At 43.8% G+C, this 17,955-nt stretch overlaps 2 protein-coding genes across 2 annotated transcripts in view; both read left to right on the top strand.

Moving 5' to 3' along the window:
- LOC135570085 (zinc finger protein 883-like) overlaps nt 1-17,955 on the top strand; it is a 76,774-nt gene that overhangs the window by 12,559 nt on the left and 46,260 nt on the right. The window lies entirely within an intron of this gene.
- On the top strand, nt 8,008-16,974 carry LOC135570086 (zinc finger protein ZFP2-like). Its single transcript, XM_065016150.1, has 4 exons — nt 8,008-8,795; nt 9,165-9,259; nt 9,395-9,572; nt 15,177-16,974. The coding sequence occupies exons 1-4, from the start codon at nt 8,315-8,317 to the stop codon at nt 16,193-16,195; spliced, it is 1,773 nt and encodes a 590-aa protein (XP_064872222.1). The 5' UTR covers nt 8,008-8,314; the 3' UTR covers nt 16,196-16,974.

Raw genomic sequence — 17,955 nt, forward strand, 5'->3', positions numbered from 1 at the left:
CAGAGAAGAGCAGTCTCAGTTGAATGACTAGTCTTGAAACCTGACTGATTTGGATCAAGAAGGTCATTCTGAGAGAGATAGCGGGAGAGCTGGCCAAGGACGGCACGTTCAAGAGTTTTGGAGAGAAAAGAAAGAAGGGATACTGGTCTGTAGTTGTTGACATCGGAGGGATCGAGTGTAGGTTTTTTCAGAAGGGGTGCAACTATCGCTCTCTTGAAGACAGGAGGGACGTAGCCAGCGGTCAGGGATGAGTTGATGAGCGAGGTGAGGTAAGGGAGAAGGTCACCGGAGATGGTCTGGAGAAGAGAGGAGGGGATAGAGTCAAGCGGGCAGGTTGTTGGGCGGCCGGCCGTCACAAGACGCGAGATGTCATCTGGAGAGAGAGGGGAGAAAGAGGTCAGAGCACAGGGTAGGGCAGTGTGAGCAGAACCAGCGGTGTCGTTTGACTTAGCAAACGAGGATCGGATGTCGTCGACCTTCTTTTCAAAATGGTTGACGAAGTCATCTGCAGAGAGGGAGGAGGGGGGGAAGGAGGATTCAAGAGGGAGGAGAAGGTGGCAAAGAGCTTCCTAGGGTTAGAGGCAGATGCTTGGAATTTAGAGTGGTAGAAAGTGGCTTTAGCAGCAGAGACAGAGGAGGAAAATGTAGAGAGGAGGGAGTGAAAGGATGCCAGGTCCGCAGGAGGCGAGTTTTCCTCCATTTCCGCTCGGCTGCCCGGAGCCCTGTTCTGTGAGCTCGCAATGAGTCGTCGAGCCACGGAGCGGGAGGGGAGGACCGAGCCGGCCTGGAGGATAGGGGACATAGAGAGTCAAAGGATGCAGAAAGGGATGAGAGGAGGGTTGAGGAGGCAGAATCAGGAGATAGGTTGGAGAAGGTTTGAGCAGAGGGAAGAGATGATAGGATGGAAGAGGAGAGAGTAGCGGGGAGAGAGAGCGGAGGTTGGGACGGCGCGATACCATCCGAGTAGGGGCAGTGTGGGAAGTGTTGGATGAGAGCGAGAGGGAAAAGGATACAAGGTAGTGGTCGGAGACTTGGAGGGGAGTTGCAATGAGGTTAGTGGAGGAACAGCATCTAGTAAAGATGAGGTCGAGCGTATTGCCTGCCTTGTGAGTAGGGGGGGAAGGTGAGAGGGTGAGGTCAAAAGAGGAGAGGAGTGGAAAGAAGGAGGCAGAGAGGAATGAGTCGAAGGTAGACGTGGGGAGGTTAAAGTCGCCCAGAACTGTGAGAGGTGAGCCGTCCTCAGGAAAGGAGCTTATCAAGGCATCAAGCTCATTGATGAACTCTCTGAGGGAACCTGGAGGGCGATAAATGATAAGGATGTTAAGCTTGAAAGGGCTAGTAACTGTGACAGCATGGAATTCAAAGGAGGCGATAGACAGATGGGTAAGGGAGAAAGAGAGAATGACCACTTGGGAGAGATGAGGATCCCGGTGCCACCACCCCGCTGACCAGAAGCTCTCGGGGTGTGCGAGAGCACGTGGGCGGACGAAGAGAGAGCAGTAGGAGTAGCGGTGTTGTCTGTGGTGATCCATGTTTCCGTCAGAGCCAAGAAGTCGAGGGACTGGAGGGAGGCATAGGCTGAGATGAACTCTGCCTTGTTGGCCGCAGATCGGCAGTTCCAGAGGCTACCGGAGACCTGGAACTCCACGTGGGTCGTGCGCGCTGGGACCACCAGATTAGGTGGCCGCGGCCATGCGGTGTGGAGCGTTTGTATGGTCTGTGCAGAGAGGAGAGAACAGGGATAGACAGACACATAGTTGACAGGCTAGAGAAGAGGCTACGCTAATGCAGAGGAGATTGGAATGACAAGTGGACTACACGTCTCGAATGTTCAGAAAGTTAAGCTTACGTAGCAAGAATCTAATTGACTAAAATGATTAAAATGATACAGTACTGCTGGGGTAGGCTAGCTGCGTTGTTGACACTACCCTAATCAAGTCGTACCGTTGAGTGTGAAGTTTCTACAATGCTGCTTTTCGGGAGCTAGCTGGCTAGCTAGCAGTGTTGGTTACGTTACGTTGCGTTAGGAGAACGACAATAGCTGGCTAGCTAACCTAGAAAATCGCTCTAGACTACACAATTATCTTTGAAACAAAGATGGCTATGTAGCTAGCTACGATCAAACAAATCACACCGTTGGGACTGTAATGAAATGAAATGAAAATGTGATACTACCTGTGGAGCGAAGCGGAATGCGACCGAATGCGAAAGTTCTATTCAGTAGACGTTGGCTGGCTATTGGCTAGCTAGGAGTGTCTCCTACGTTAAGGACGACAAAATAGCTGGCTAGCTAACCTCGGTGAATTAAGATAATCACTCTAAGACTACACACTCTAAACTACACAATTATCTTGGATACGAAGACAGCAAAGACAACTATGTAGCTAGCTAATACTACACTAATCAAGTCGTTCAGTTGAGTGTGATAGTTACTACAGTGCTACGGTAGCCGGTGAACGTATGCTAGCTGGCTAGCTGCTAGGCAGATAGGAGGACGACGAAATACGATAATAACGCAATTATCTTTGATACAACGACGACTATGTAGCTAGCTAAGAAGAAATTGCTAAGATTAGACAAATCAGACCGTTGTACTATAATGAAATGTAATGAAATGTAATGAAAAAGTTATACAACCTGCAGACCGAAGCGCGGATGCGACCGGCTCGCTCCAGCCCTCTGCTTTGCATCCAATGTTGAATTTGAATCTGGCTGTGTTCCAGTTCATGTGCTAGCAGCTAAACTAGAGCGTGAACATTCCAGCATTGATTTGAGAAGGTAAACAAGCAGACTTTAGTGTGACGTTTGAGACCAAGATGCTTGTTCAATTGTACTGATGGAGAGGTGGTCATGTGTGAGATTCCCCCATAAAATTGTCAGAGACAACAGTCACCCAAGTCCTAGATTGACCATCACACTTTCTTTCATAAACAGGAAGCCCATGTTGAGCCATCAGTGTTCTCACTTTGGAAGAGGGAGCAGGATGCCGTCATTCAGTCTCTCACGCGATCAGTGTTGTTGAGCAGAGAATCACCCAGATTGATTCACAGTCAGTGTTGTTGAGCAGAGAATCAACCAGATTGACTCACAGTCAGTGTTGTTGAGCAGAGAATCAACCAGATTGACTCACAGTCAGTGTTGTTGAGCAGATAATCAACCAGAGAATCAACCAGATTGATTCACAGTCAGTGTTGTTGAGCAAAGAATCAACCAGAGAATCAACCAGATTGATTCACTGTCAGTGTTGTTGAGCAAAGAATCAACCAGATTGATTCACAGTCAGTGTTGTTAAGCAAAGAATCAACCAGAGAATCAACCAGATTGATTCACTGTCAGTGTTGTTGAGCAAAGAATCAACCAGATTGATTCACAGTCAGTGTTGTTGAGCAGAGAATCAACCAGAGAATCAACCAGATTGATTCACAGTCATTGTTGTTAAGCAGAGAATCAACCAGAGAATCAACCAGATTGATTCACAGTCAGTGTTGTTGAGCAAAGAATCAACCAGAGAAAATTAAAACTGAAATATCACATTTAAATAAGTTTTCAGAACCTTTACTCAGTGCTTTGTTGAAGCATTTTTGGCAGTGATTATAGCCTCAGTTTGAGGTCCTGAGTGCTCTTGAGCAGGTTTTCATCAATTATCTCTCTGTACTTTGCTCCGTTCATCTTTCCCTCGATCCTGACTAGTCTCCCAGTCCCTGCTGCTGAAAAACATCCCCACACCTGTTGCCACCACCATGATTCACCGTAGGAATCGTGCCAGGTTTCTTCCAGACCTGACGCTTGGCATTCAGGCCAAAGAGTTTGATCTTGGTTTCATCAGATCAGAGACCCACTCTAATTTGCATAAGGCCCCAACAGATCCACAAATGATGCAATCTCTATTGCACTCAACACTGCCCTTTCACATCTGGACAAAAGGAATACCTATGTACAGTCGTGGCCAAACTTTTTGAGAATGATACAAATATTAATGTTCACAAAGTCTGCTGCCTCCGTTTGTATGATGGCAATTTGAAGATACTCCAGAATCTTATGAAGAGTGATCAGATGAATTGCAATTAATTGCAAAGTCCCTCTTTGCCATTCAAATGAACTGAATCCCCCCAAAACTTTTCCACTGCATTTCAGCCCTGCCACAAAAGGACCAGCTGACATCATGTCAGTGATTCTCTCATTAACAGAGGTGTGAGTATTGACGAGGACAAAGCTGGAGATCACTCTGTCATGCTGATTGAGTTAGAATTTTTAATTAATTTTTTACCTTTATTTAACTAGGCAAGTCAGTTAAGAACAAATTCTTCCAGAATAACAGACTGGAAGCTTCAAAATGAGGGTGGTGCTTGGAATCATTGTTCTTCCTCTGTCAACGATGGTTACCTGCAAGGAAACACGTGCCGTCATCATTGCTTTGCACAAAAAGGGCTTCACAGGCAAAGATATTGCTGCCAGTAAGATTGCACCTAAATCAACCATTTATCGGATCATCAAGAACTTCAAGGAAAGCGGTTCAATTGTTGTGAAGAAGTCTTCAGGGCACCCAAGAAAGTCCAGCAAGCTCCAGGACCGGCTCCTAATGTTGATTCAGCTGCGGGATTGGGGCACCATCAGTACAGAGCTTGCTCAGGAATGGCAGCAGGCAGGTGTGAGGGCAGCAGGCAGGTGTGAGTGCATCTGCACGCACAGTGAGGCGAAGACTTTTGGAGGATGGCCTGTTGTCAAGAAGGGCAGCAAAGAAGCCCCTTCTCTCCAGGAAAAACATCAGGGACAGACTGATGTTTTGCAAAAGGTACAGGGATTGGACTGCTGAGGACTGGGGTAAAGTCATTTTCTCTCATGAATCCCATTTACGATTGTTTGGGGCATCTGGAAAAAAGCTTGTCCGGAGAAGACAAGGTGAGCGCTACCATCAGTCCTGTGTCATGCCAACAGTAAAGCATCCTGAGACCATTCAAGTGTGGGGTTGCTTCTCAGCCAAGGGAGTGGGCTCACTCACAATTTTTCCTCAGAACACAGCCATGAATAAAGAATGGTACCAACACATCCTCTGAGAGCAACTTCTCCCAACCATCCAGGAACAGTTTGGTGATGAACAATGGCTTTTCCAGCATGATGGAGCACCTTGCCATAAGGCAAAAGTGATATCTAAGTGGCTCGGGGAACAAAACATCGATATTTAGGGTCCATAGTCAGGAAACTCCCCAGACCTTAATCCCATTGAGCATATTGGTGTTCAATCCTCAAGAGGCAGGTGGACAAACAAAAACCCACAAATTCTGACAAACTCCAAGCATTGATTATGCAAGAATGGGCTGCCATCAGTCAGGATGTGGCCCAGAAGTTACTTGACAGCATGCCAGGGTGGATTGCAGAGGTCTTGAAAAAGAAGGGTCAACACTGCAAATATTGACTCTTTGCATCAACTTCATGTAATTGTCAATAAAAGTGTTTGACACTTATGAAATGCTTGTAATTATACTTCACTATTCCATAGTAACATCTGACAAAAATATCTAAAGACACTGAAGCAGCAAACTTTGTGGAAATTAATATTTGTGTCATTCTCAAAACTTGTGGCCATGACTGTAGAGACGGCAGGTGGTTAGAAAATTGTGCCAGTAACCGTAAAGTTGCTAGATCGAATCTCTGAGCTAACAAGGTAACAATTTGTCTATCTACCCGTGAACATGGCAGTTATGTTACGGCTTCTAGGAATGGTGGGTGGAGGAGTCAAGCGCAGAGAGCAGGTTAGTTCCGAACGTGGATCTTTATTCCAAAGACAGAGAAAACGGACATGTAAAACACAAGGGCGCATGAAACAACCCGTCCAAACAAACAGGACTAAACTGTCTGGAAAAATAGAGACCATAAAATAAACCAACACCATAAAACAGAGAACAAGCCCGCACAATAGCCAGCGGGCCTAGTGCCCTTAAATAGCCTACAAACAAAACTAAACTCAAAACAGGTGTTACCAATTAGACCCAAATAACAGAAACAAAAAGGAAAGGGAATCGATGGCAGCTAGTAGGTGTCGTGGAGGATCGTTTCAAAATATAACACTTACAAGAACTTGTGAATTCAATATAGGCTTTTAATACAAACATATCAGAAGCCTAGATGGTCCTTGGAACACACACCTTCCCAGAGCTCTGTCTTTATACACACACAGTATATGAGTCCATTCCACATGTTAATGAAGTTACTTCCCTCTGGTCATCGGCCACCATTATCTTTCAGTCCAGACTTCCTCCATGTTCATGTCTAATAACGCCTGTATCCGCTCTTGATTAGATTACAATGGTGGCAAGTCCCTCGTGTCCTAAAATGAATATATGTCTATCTTACCCTAAGCACTTATGTCCTTTACCCTAAGCACTTATGTCCTTTACCCTAAGCACTTATGTCCTTTACCCTAAGCACTTATGTCCGTTACCCTAAGCACTTATGTCCTTTACCCTAAACACTTATGTCCTTTACCCTAAGCACTTATGTCCTTTACCCTAAGCACTTATGTCCTTTACCCTAAGCACTTATGTCCTTTACCCTAAGCACTTATGTTTGTTCCTCTCTATCTAATCTTTATAATGGTGTTCTGCTCTTTCCATAATAGATCATGTATTTAAGTGTCACCTCCTCCTCTTTGCCCTAAGCCCTTATGCACAGTAAAGCACATATGGCTTCGACCATTACACTTATGTCTGTTTAATCTCTGAATTCCTGTCCGCTTTCTGTTTGTGGTCTAATGTACACCTGTCTTTGCTCAATACTGTCATATCTGTCTCTATATGTAACAATAACTACAACACCTCCACATTGACTCTGTACTGGTACTTCCTGTATATAGCCTCCACATTGATTCTGTATTGGTAACCCCTGTATATAGTCTCCACATTGATTCTGTACTGGTACCCCCTGTATATAGCCTCCACATTGACTCTGTACTGGTACCCCCTGTATATAGCCTCCACATTGACTCTGTACTGGTACCCCCTGTATATAGCCTCCACATTGACTCTGTACTGGTACCCCCTGTATATAGCCTCCACATTGACTCTGTACTGGTACCCCCTGTATATAGCCTCCACTATGACTCTCTGTCGGTACCCCCTGTATATAGCCTCCACATTGACTCTGTACTGGTACCTCCTGTATATAGCCTCCACATTGACTCTGTACTGGTACCTCCTGTATATAGCCTCCACATTGACTCTGTACTGGTACCCCCTGTATATAGCCTCCACATTAACTCTGTACTGGTACCCCTGTATATAGCCTCCACATTGATTCTGTACTGGTACCCCCTGTATATAGCCTCCACATTGATTCTGTACTGGTACCCCCTGTATATAGCCTCCACATTGACTCTGTACTGGTACCTCCTGTATATAGCCTCCACATTGACTCTGTACTGGTATCCCCTGTATATAGCCTCCACATTGACTCTGTACTGGTACCTCCTGTATATAGCCTCCACATTGACTCTGTACTGGTACCCCCTGTATATAGGCTCCACATTGACTCTGTACTGGTACCCCCTGTATATAGTCTCCACATTGACTCTGTACTGGTACCCCCTGTATATAGCCTCCACATTGACTCTGTAGCCACGGTATAGTTTTTTTATTGTGTAACTTTTTTTCTTACCTCTTATTTTTCTTAACTACATTGTTGGTTAAGGGCTTGTCAGTAAGAATTTCACGGTAATGTCTACACCTGTTGTAGCTTTGTAGCGTAGCTTTATAAGGAATAGTATGGTCACATCTAGATAAAAAATGAATAGAGTAAATGTGTATAAACACACTACATATTCATGGAAGTATTTATTCATCATCTACATATTCATATTACGCTTCTACGTCTGTGTACAGGAAAGTATTAGTTGTAAGACGTAAGAGAAAATATATCAGCTTATTGTTAAATTATTATGATGTTCTTTCCAATACAAAAAGTGTAGTACCTATTGTTTCCAAACTGCGTTACCCACTCCAGTCAGCAGATGGCGATGAGCGTCTTTCAGGTGATGCTTCTTGTGTGACGTATAATGGACTGGACGAACGCTTCTTCAGGAACAACAACACGGATACTATTTCAACCACCTGGGTAGCTTGCTAGCCAACATAAAAGTTAAATATTGACTTTTTAGACCATGTTAATGTGCATTAGCTAATCGCAGTGTTTAAAACACATTTCAGTTGACGTTAACTTGAACCTAATGTGCTTGTTCAATTTGCAAATTTGTTAAAGATTGATACTGAGCCTAGCACTAGGCTATTCGCTAATGCTAACTAGCTAGCTAACATCCCTGACCATGAGCTCATTAAACTACTCATCCCCTGCTAAAGAAGTGGATGTCTGCTGTCCGGAGAAAGAAGCTCTGGCGCTGAACATTGTCGTGAAAGACGAAGAGGAGGATATTACAGTGAAAGGAGAGAAAGAAGCTCTGGCGCTGAACATTGTCGTGAAAGACGAAGAGGAGGATATTACAGTGAAAGGAGAGAAAGAAGCTCTGGCGCTGAACATTGTCGTGAAAGATGAAGTGGAGGATATTACAGTGAAAGGAGAGAAAGATGCTCTGGCGCTGAACATTGTCGTGAAAGACGAAGAGGAGGATATTACAGTGAAAGGAGAGAAAGAACCTTTCAGAATGAAAAAGGAGGAAGAGGAGGCTGTTATAGGGAAAGAAGAGAAAGCATCCTCTTCCTCTCTAAAAGGTTCTATCTCAGTAAAGGTGAAGGAGGAAGAGGTTTTGGGAGTGAAAGAGGAGGAGACAGAATATCAGATTAACACCAGTGAGTACTGTCCTAAAAACAGGAGCACAAACTATGCAGTTGTTGAATTAATGTGTGGTTTTTAAGGGGCATTCTACTTAAGTTATTCACTTCAATGTGATGTTCAGTACTATTTAAATTGTTAAAGGGTCAATCTGCCATTGCTACATGTATTTTTGGGACTTTAAAATGAGATTTAATTATATATAACAGGCTTTTAAAATGTAATAATGGAGCATAATTTATGCTTGAAATATCAAAGGGACACAAAAGGCACCCAATTAATTTAGAGATATTAATGCCTCTGATAAGACCCTATGACTGTAATAGACAGTAATAATTGATGATGGTAATAAGTTCACCATCTGTTTGATGTTCTCGTTAACACAGGAGAGAGACATGACTATCGTGGATCCTCTGGGGAGACTCAACATCCTGAAGCTGACGAGGCAGAGAAGAGTCTCTCCATTTCAGAACACCAGATGGTACAGCTTGGTCTGGTCTAGCATACAGCTTGCTCTATCTGGGTCTGGGCTGGGTTTCTGTAAGGCACTTTATGACAACAGTGGTATCAGCATCCATAATGATATATGTCTGTGTCTCCTCTTTATGGTTACCAGGACAACGCTAGCCCTTCCTCCCTCCCGGAGTCCCTGTATCGTGCCTCTCCCGGTAGCACCTTACTGCTGGGTATGAAGAGGTTGTCTGTGCTGCCGGTGGACTGCAGGAAAACAACGGGGCTGAGTGGAACTGTGAGAGGAGGAGAAGAGAAGAAAGGATCAGATTTGACTCATCAAAGTAAGTGCTGGAGTTCAGTTTGAACAAATACAAGAGATCTGCCCACTGGTATCTGTTACCAGGACAACCAGCAGAGTTATGTTAGTTGACAGGAAGATAGACTGGTGTATATGGATGTTATGAATATCATAACACTGAAAAAGGATTCTGCCAATGAAAAGAGAGAAACTGATAGACCATATAAAACCTTGATGAAAGTTAGCTTTAGAGGGAAAGTTTCAAGATGACCTGATATAAGGTGCTTGTTTTACAAAAACATTCCATAAAACATTATGGATGTTACATTGCCTGTCCCAGTCAACCCCCCTATCTTTACAAGACTGTAGAACAGGCAAACTAAACTCAAGTCTTTGGTAATTAATGAACTAATACTGGAGGAAAGCTGTGATCAGGCTGCCTACTCAAGAGAAAGCTTCGAACTGTAACCAGTGCCTGTGTAACGGATATGAAACGGCTAGCTAGTTAGCGGTGGTGAGAGGAAGCTCAGGCAGGTTGATGGATCTACCAGATCCTGGCTGGCTGGTAGTTCCGGCAGATCCTGGCTGACTGGCAGATCCTGGCTGACTGGCGGATCCTGGCTGACTAGCGGATCTGGTAGATTCTGGCTGACTGGCACTTCTGGCGGATCCTGGCTGACTGGTGGATCCTGGCACACTGGCGGATCCTGGCTGAATGGCGGATCTAACTGATCCTGGCCGACTGGCGGATCCTGGCTGACTGGCAGATCCTGGCCGACTGGCAGATCCTGGCTGACTGGCGGCGCTGGGCGCACTGGCGGCGCTGGGCAGACTGGCGGCGCTGGGCAGACTGGTAGCTCAGACGGCGCTGGGCAGACAGGTAGCTCAGACGGCGCTGGGCAGACTGGCGGCACTGGCGGCGCTGGGCAGACTGGTAGCTCAGACGGCGCTGGGCAGACGGGTAGCTCAGACGGCGCTGGGCAGACTGGAGAAAAAGGCTCTGGCAGCGCTGGACTGAGGAGCACTGGTGCCTCTGTAATGAGGGGCTCTGGCGCCTCTGGCATGAGGGGCGGTAGCTCTGACAGCGCCGGACAGGTGGGAGACTCTGGCTGCGCTGGAGAGGAGGAAGGCTCCGGCAGCGCTGGACAGGCGGGACGCACTGTAGGCCTGATGCGTGGTGCTGGCACTGGTATGCCGTGCATACTATGCCAAACCAACAGCTTTCTTTCTACTCTGTCCAATACATCCTCCACACTCTCAGACTCAGCACTCTGCTTCGCCGACAGCTCCAATTCCATCCATGGCTCCTTACGGTAAACCAGGGGAGTTGGCTCAGGTCTGACTCCTGACTCTGCCACGCTCTCCCTGTGCCACCCCCCAAGAAATATTTGGGGGTGCCTCTCGGGCTTCCAGCCGCTCTGCCATGCTAGCTCCTCATAATGGCGCCTCTCTGCTTTCGCTGCCTCCAGCTCGGCTTTGGGGCGGCAATATTCCCCTGGGCAGGGTCCTTTTCCGTCAAGGATCTCCTCCCAAGTCCATTTATCCAAATAGTGCAGCCTCTCCCACTGCTGCTGCTGCCTCTGTTGCTTCTCCTGCTGCTGCCTTTGCTGCTGCTGCTGTTGCTCCTGCTGCACCTGTCGCTTCTCCTGCTGCTGCTGTTGCCTCTGTTTACCACGCCGCTTGGTCCTTGGTTGGTGGGTGATTCTGTAAGGGTTTTCTTCTGGTGAAAGAGAAGCGTGGTGGTTATTCATGTTTTTAATAAAGACGACTATACATGAACAGACTATACAAACAAGAAAAGTGAAAACCTAAACAGTCCTATCTGGTGCAAACACAGAGACAGGAACAATCACCCACAAAACCCAACACAAAACAGGCTACCTAAATATGGTTCCCAATCAGAGACAATGACTAACACCTGCCTCTGATTGAGAACCATATCAGGCCAAACATAGAAATAGACAAACCAGACACACAACATAGAATGCCCACCCAGCTCACGTCCTGACCAACACTAAAACAAGGAAAACACATACGAACGATGGACAGAACGTGACAAACGCGCCAAATAAATTGACATTTTGGAGATATAACGACGGAATTAATCGAACTAAAGTGATGTTTATGGGACATATTGGAGTGCCAACAGAAGAAGCTCTTCAAAGGTAAGGCACAAATTATATCGTTATTTCTGAGGATTGTGTCGCGCCTGGCGGGTTGAAATATGATTGTCATGTGTTTGTTTGATGGGGTGCTGTCCTCAGATAATCTCATGGTTTACTTTTGCCGCAAAGCCTTTTTGAGATCTGACACGGTGGCTAGATTAACAAGAAGTTAAGCTTTACACTTGTGAATGAATGAAAGTTAAATATTTCTCATTAAAAAAATATATTTTGCACTCTGCAATTTCACTGGATGTTGTCAACGTTCCGCTAGCAGGTTTTAATGTGTTTGAACCTTTTGGAACTACTCCTCCCGGATCCGGGAGAATTGTCATCAACTACACTAATTAGCATAACGCAACGGACAAAAAATCTTACTAGAAAATATTCATATTCATGAAATCACAAGTGAAATATAGTGAAACACAGCTTAGCCTTTTGTTAATCACCCTGTCATCTCAGATTTTGAAATGATGCTTTACAGCCAAAGCAAGACAAGCATTTGTGTAAGTTTATCGATAGCATAGCATTATGTCCAGCTAGCAGCAGGGAGCTTGGTCACGAAAATCAGAAAAGCAATCAAATTAAATAGTTTACCTTTGATGAGCTTCGGATGTTTTCACCCACGAGACTCCCAGTTAGACAGCAAATGTTAATTTTGTTCCATAAAGATGATTTTTTTATAGCCAAAATACCTCCGTTTATTCTTCACGTTTTGTTGAGAAATCCACCGGAAGTTGCGGTCACGACAACGCCGAAAAAAACTCCAAATTTGATCCATAATATCGACAGAAACATGGCAAACCTTTTTTATAATCAATCCTCGAGGTGTTTTTCAAATATCTATTTGATAATATATCAACCAGGACAATTGGCATTTCACTAGGAGCGAGAGGCATAATGGCCGCCTTTGTCTATTACGCACAAATCAATCTGAGAGCCACCACCTGACCACTGACGCAATGTTGTCGTTCACGCTCATTTTTCAAAACAAAAGCCTGAAACTATGTATAGTGACTGTAGACACATTAGGGAAGCCATAGAAAAAGGAATCTGGTTGATATCCCTTTCAATGGTCAATAGGGATGCATAGGAACGCAAAGGCTTCAAAATAAGAGTCACTTCCTGATTGGATTTTTCTCAGGCTTTCGCCTGGAATATCAGTTCTGTTATATTCACAGACGATATTTTTACAGTTTTGGAAACTATAGTGTTTTCTATCCTAAGCTGTCAATTATATGCATATTCTAGCACCTGGTCCTGAGAAATAGCCCGTTTACTTTGGGAAAGTTATTTTTCCAAAAATGAAAATAGTGCCCCCGAGTTTCAAAGGTTAATGTGCCATAACAGGTTTTAATGTGTTTGAGCCAATCAGTTGTGTTGTGACAAGGTAGGGGGGTATACAGAAGATAGCCCTATTGGGTTAAAGACGAAGTCCATATTATGTCAAGAACAGCTCAAATAAGCAAAGAGAAGCAACAGTCCATCATTACTTTAAGGACCACCACAAGAATGGAAGACATTTACATTTACATTTAAGTCCAGAGCTCTTATTGGTGCTTTCACCTTATGACATCCAGTGGAACAGCCACTTTACAATAGTGCATCTAGGTCTTTTAGAAGGATTACTTTATTATCCTAGGTATTCCTTAAAGAGGTGGGGTTTCAAAGGTGGTGACCCAGAGTTACCTGATGCAAAGTTCAAAGTTGACTTGCAGCCCAAATAAATGCTTCAAAGTTCAAGCAACAGACACATCTCAACATCATCGGTTCAGAGGAGACTGCGTGAATCAGGCCTTCATGGTCGAATTGCTGCAAGGAAACCACTACTAAAGGACACCAATAAGAAGAAGAGACTTGCTTGGGCCAAGAAACACGAGCAATTGACATTAGACCGGTGGATATCTGTCCTTGGGTCTGATGAGTCCAAATTTGAGTATTTGGTTCCGAGCGTCATGTCTTTGTGAGACGAGGAGTAGATGAACAGATTATCACCGCATGTGTGGTTCCCACCGTGAAGCATGGAGGAGGAGATGTGATGGTGTGCGGGTGCTTTGCTATTGACAATGTCAGTGATTTATTTATTCAAGTCACACTTAACCAGCATGACTACCACAGCATTCTGCAGCGATATGCCATCCCATCTGGTTTGGGCTTAGTCCCACTGTCATTTATTTTTCAACAGGACAATGACCCAACACACACCTCCAGGCTGTGTAAGAGCTATTTGACCAAGAAGGAGAGTGATGGAGTGCTGCATCAGATGACCTGGCCTACACAATCCCCCGACCTCAACCAAATTGAGATGGTTTGGGATGAGTTGGATCGCAGAGTGAAGGAAAAGCAGCATACAAGTTCTCAGCATATGTGGGAACTCCTACAAGACTGTTGGAAAAGGATTCCAGGTGAAGCTGGTTGAGAGAAAGCAAGGGTGGCAACTTTTGAAGAATAAAATATATATTTTGATTTAACACTTGTGGTTACTACATGATTCCATGTGTTTTTTAATCATTTTGATGTCTTTATTATTCTACAATGTAGATAATAGTAAAAATAAAGAAAAACCCTTGAATGAGTAGGTGAGTCCAAAATTTTGACTGGTACTGTACATTCAATTCCGTAACAGCTCCAGTGGACAATCCTGCAGTCAGCATGCCAATTGCCCGCTCCCTCAGAGATCTGTGGCATTGTTGTGTGAACAAACTGCACATTTTCGAGTAGCCTTTTATTATCCCCAGCACAAGGTGCACCTGTGTAATAAGCAAGCTGTTCAATCAGCTTCTTGATATGCCTAACCTGTCAGGTGGATGGATTATCTTGGCAAAGAATAAATGTTGACTAACAGGGATGTAAAAAATTCTGCAATCTTTTTTGTTCAGCTCATGAACCATCCAACACTTTACATGTTGCGTTTATATTTTTGTTTATTGTTACTATCAGTTTTAGGAACATTTACCCAAAATATGACATCAGCGATAATCAAAATGTTGAAAATCTGTGAAAGTCTAAATAGGAAATTGGTCCATTTAAACAGCAATGTGTCGAACCCTTTCAACAACGGGGAGATGTTACTGATGTGCTTTGTATCTGCGACGTAAAAACTAGTTTTGGACTTCCACACAAAATTACTTCTTTAGTTATTTTATGTTTAAGGAAGTGTGTAGGTCACATTCTGTATCATACAGCTATGAAAGTTATATATTTAGAACCATCTGTTCAATTGGAATCCAGCGACGTCTGTGTCTTCAGTGTCCTAGAACTGTCTAGTTTTTTGTGTTCTGACTTGTAAAACAGGAAGAATAAGTAATGTAAACATAGCAGTAATTACCAGGAAGCTCTACATTTGTTTTAAAATCACACTAAGATTGTTAAAACTGGCCTCAGGTTATTGAGAGATCTGATTTAGGATTTACCTTCGTAGCAAGGTTTTTTTATCATGTGGTTTCATTTGGGTCTCTATTTAAAAATAACACTGTCTTTGGCAGGAGAAAGACCAGACTCAGAGGAACCAGAGCCATGGACGTCCAAACCAGCAAGACGACACCAGTGCTCCCAGTGTGAAAAGAGTTTTAAACAGAAAGCACAACTGAAAAAACATGAGAGAATACACACAGGGGAGAAGCCTTACCACTGCTCCCAGTGTGAAAAGAGTTTTAAACAGAAAGCACAACTGAAAAAACATGAGAGAATACACACAGGAGAGAAGCCTTACCGCTGCTCCCAATGTGGAAAGTGTTTCGGCCGTTCGGAGGAGCTGAAACAACATGAGAGAATACACACAGGAGAGAAGCCTTACCACTGCTCCCAGTGCGGAAAGAGTTTTTACCAGAAAGCACACCTGAAAGCTCATGAGAGAATACACACAGGGGAGAAACCTTACCTCTGCTCCCAATGTGGAAAGTGTTTCAACCATCCAGGGACGCTGAAACGACACGAGAGAATACACACCGGAGAGAAGCCTTACCACTGCTCCCAATGTGGAAAGTGTTTCGGCCGTTCAGAGGAGCTGAAACAGCATGAGAGAATACACACAGGAGAGAAGCATTACCACTGCTCCCAGTGTGGAAAGTGTTTCAACCATCCAGGGACGCTGAAACGACATGAGAGAATACACACCGGAGAGAAGCCTTACCACTGCTCCCAGTGTGGAATGTGTTTCAACCATTCAGGGATGCTGAAATGGCATGAGAGAATACACACAGGAGAGAAGCCTTACCACTGCTCCCAATGTGGAAAGTGTTTCGACCATTCGGAGGAGCTGAAACAACATAAGAGAATACACACAGGAGAGAAGCATTACCACTGCTCCCAGTGTGGAAAGTGTTTCAACCATCTTTGGATGCTGAAACGACATGAGAGAATACACACCGGAGAGAAGCCTTACCACTGCTCCCAGTGTGGAATGTGTTTCAACCATTCAGGGATGCTGAAATGGCATGAGAGAATACACACAGGGCAGAAGCCTTACCACTCCTCCCAGGGTGCAAAGCTTTTGCCCATATAAGAAGCCTGAAAGAAAACATTAGACTGCACACAGAGGAGAAGGCTTAGAAAATCTCAGACTGTGGGAAAACATATTACTCATAAAAGTCATTTAAGAGAAATTACTTCTCTTAGCGTGTATATTGATATTTCACATCACATTGACTTAAAATTCATCAGAGAACATACACAGTGCTCCCGTTGTCTTATATTGTTGACTGACAATGTGTTTACCTGTCTTTACCATATGAAATTAAATGGTACAGGGTATACTCAAACATATATTTGTTTGTTTTTATTAGAAAACATGAATTGAATATGGAGTATGTCAGTTTGAATATAAAGAAGATCAGGTTCCTTGTTTTAAATGGTCCTTTTTTTAAACTCTGGGTGTTTATCTGGGTGTGTCATTCCTCCAGCACTACAGATAATCAAGTGATATTTGGATGTGATGCATTAGTTCCATTGTTGACATTTGCATTGTCGCCCACTGATGATTTAATTAAATGAAAATGTTCAGACTCTGTAATGGAAAATGTTAATTGTTTGTGTGTCCACATAACTGAGTATGTGACTAACCTTGTGAAACTGTCCTATTATAATCTCCTCTTCTTGGGACTATCATTCTGCGTTGCAAACCAGCTGCACCTGCATCCTTGTATGAATAAAGTCCCTCCCAGAAACAGGAAACTATAAAGATATGTGCTCATCACCCAATGCTTCAGGAATTCAGACTGTCTACACTGCGCTGTGTAACTCTGTTATTCTCTCTGAGCTCAGAAATAAAGAATCTTGGTTTGACTTGGACTCCAGCAGATCCTTATTTTATAATATCCACCACAACTCTCCCACAGATTGCTGTTTATTATTGTCTCAATGAAGAGTTCCTCTTTCGACTTTCCTGGTGGCATTTACAAGCCTCCCACTGGTTGAATAAACGTTGTTACCCGAATGATGAGATTAATATTTTATTTGTCAAATGGCAACCAAGCATCGATCATCATGTCACCAGAATAAGAACCTCAAAATGTATTGGAAAGGAGCAATAAACTCATCACATGCACTTTCACCACCCTGTGAAGTTCATAACTTATTTCATCTGTAGCCTAATAAACTACATGGTTTCTCAAGTCATAGTGGGAGGACCACACAACATATCATGTGACTCCAAGTTAACTAAGATGTGATTGTTATCATTAAGGAGTTTCCACAGCCATTTCTCACTTAGACATTTTTACTGACACAAATATACAAACAAATTGTCAAACGAAGTAACAAATCGTCTGTCAGCATTTATAAAAGTGTACAGGCATATCCTGTTTCCATCAGCCCGGTCATTACTTTTGAAATGGTTGGATCAATATCCCCCTTCATGATGTGGATGAAGCCTGATTTGGAATGTCTGGAGTAGTTCTATATGATGTCATAATACACCCCTCTGATAGTGATACATTTGTTCCATTGTTTCCATGTCAGTTGGTTTCCCACTCTGATGATTTATATCTGACAGAGGGGCTTTAAATTAATAGTATGATGACATCTTAGTGTGTCTTGAAGTAAATAGGATTATTAATCATAAACTCCTATAGCAACAATACACTGCAGCTTTGACATCAAGAAGAGAATGGGCTGATGGGTGGTGGTGCTACTCTATAGGTAAGGCTGTCCAATATGAATGTTCAAATAGTCACTTCTAGCCAGCCTCCGCCCAGTACCCTGCCCTAAACTTAGTCACTGTTACTAGCCGTCTACCACCCAGTACTCCATCCTGTATTCTAGTCA

This window comes from Oncorhynchus nerka, unplaced genomic scaffold (genome assembly GCF_034236695.1).
Source record: "Oncorhynchus nerka isolate Pitt River unplaced genomic scaffold, Oner_Uvic_2.0 unplaced_scaffold_1114, whole genome shotgun sequence".
Lineage (NCBI taxonomy): Eukaryota > Metazoa > Chordata > Actinopteri > Salmoniformes > Salmonidae > Oncorhynchus > Oncorhynchus nerka.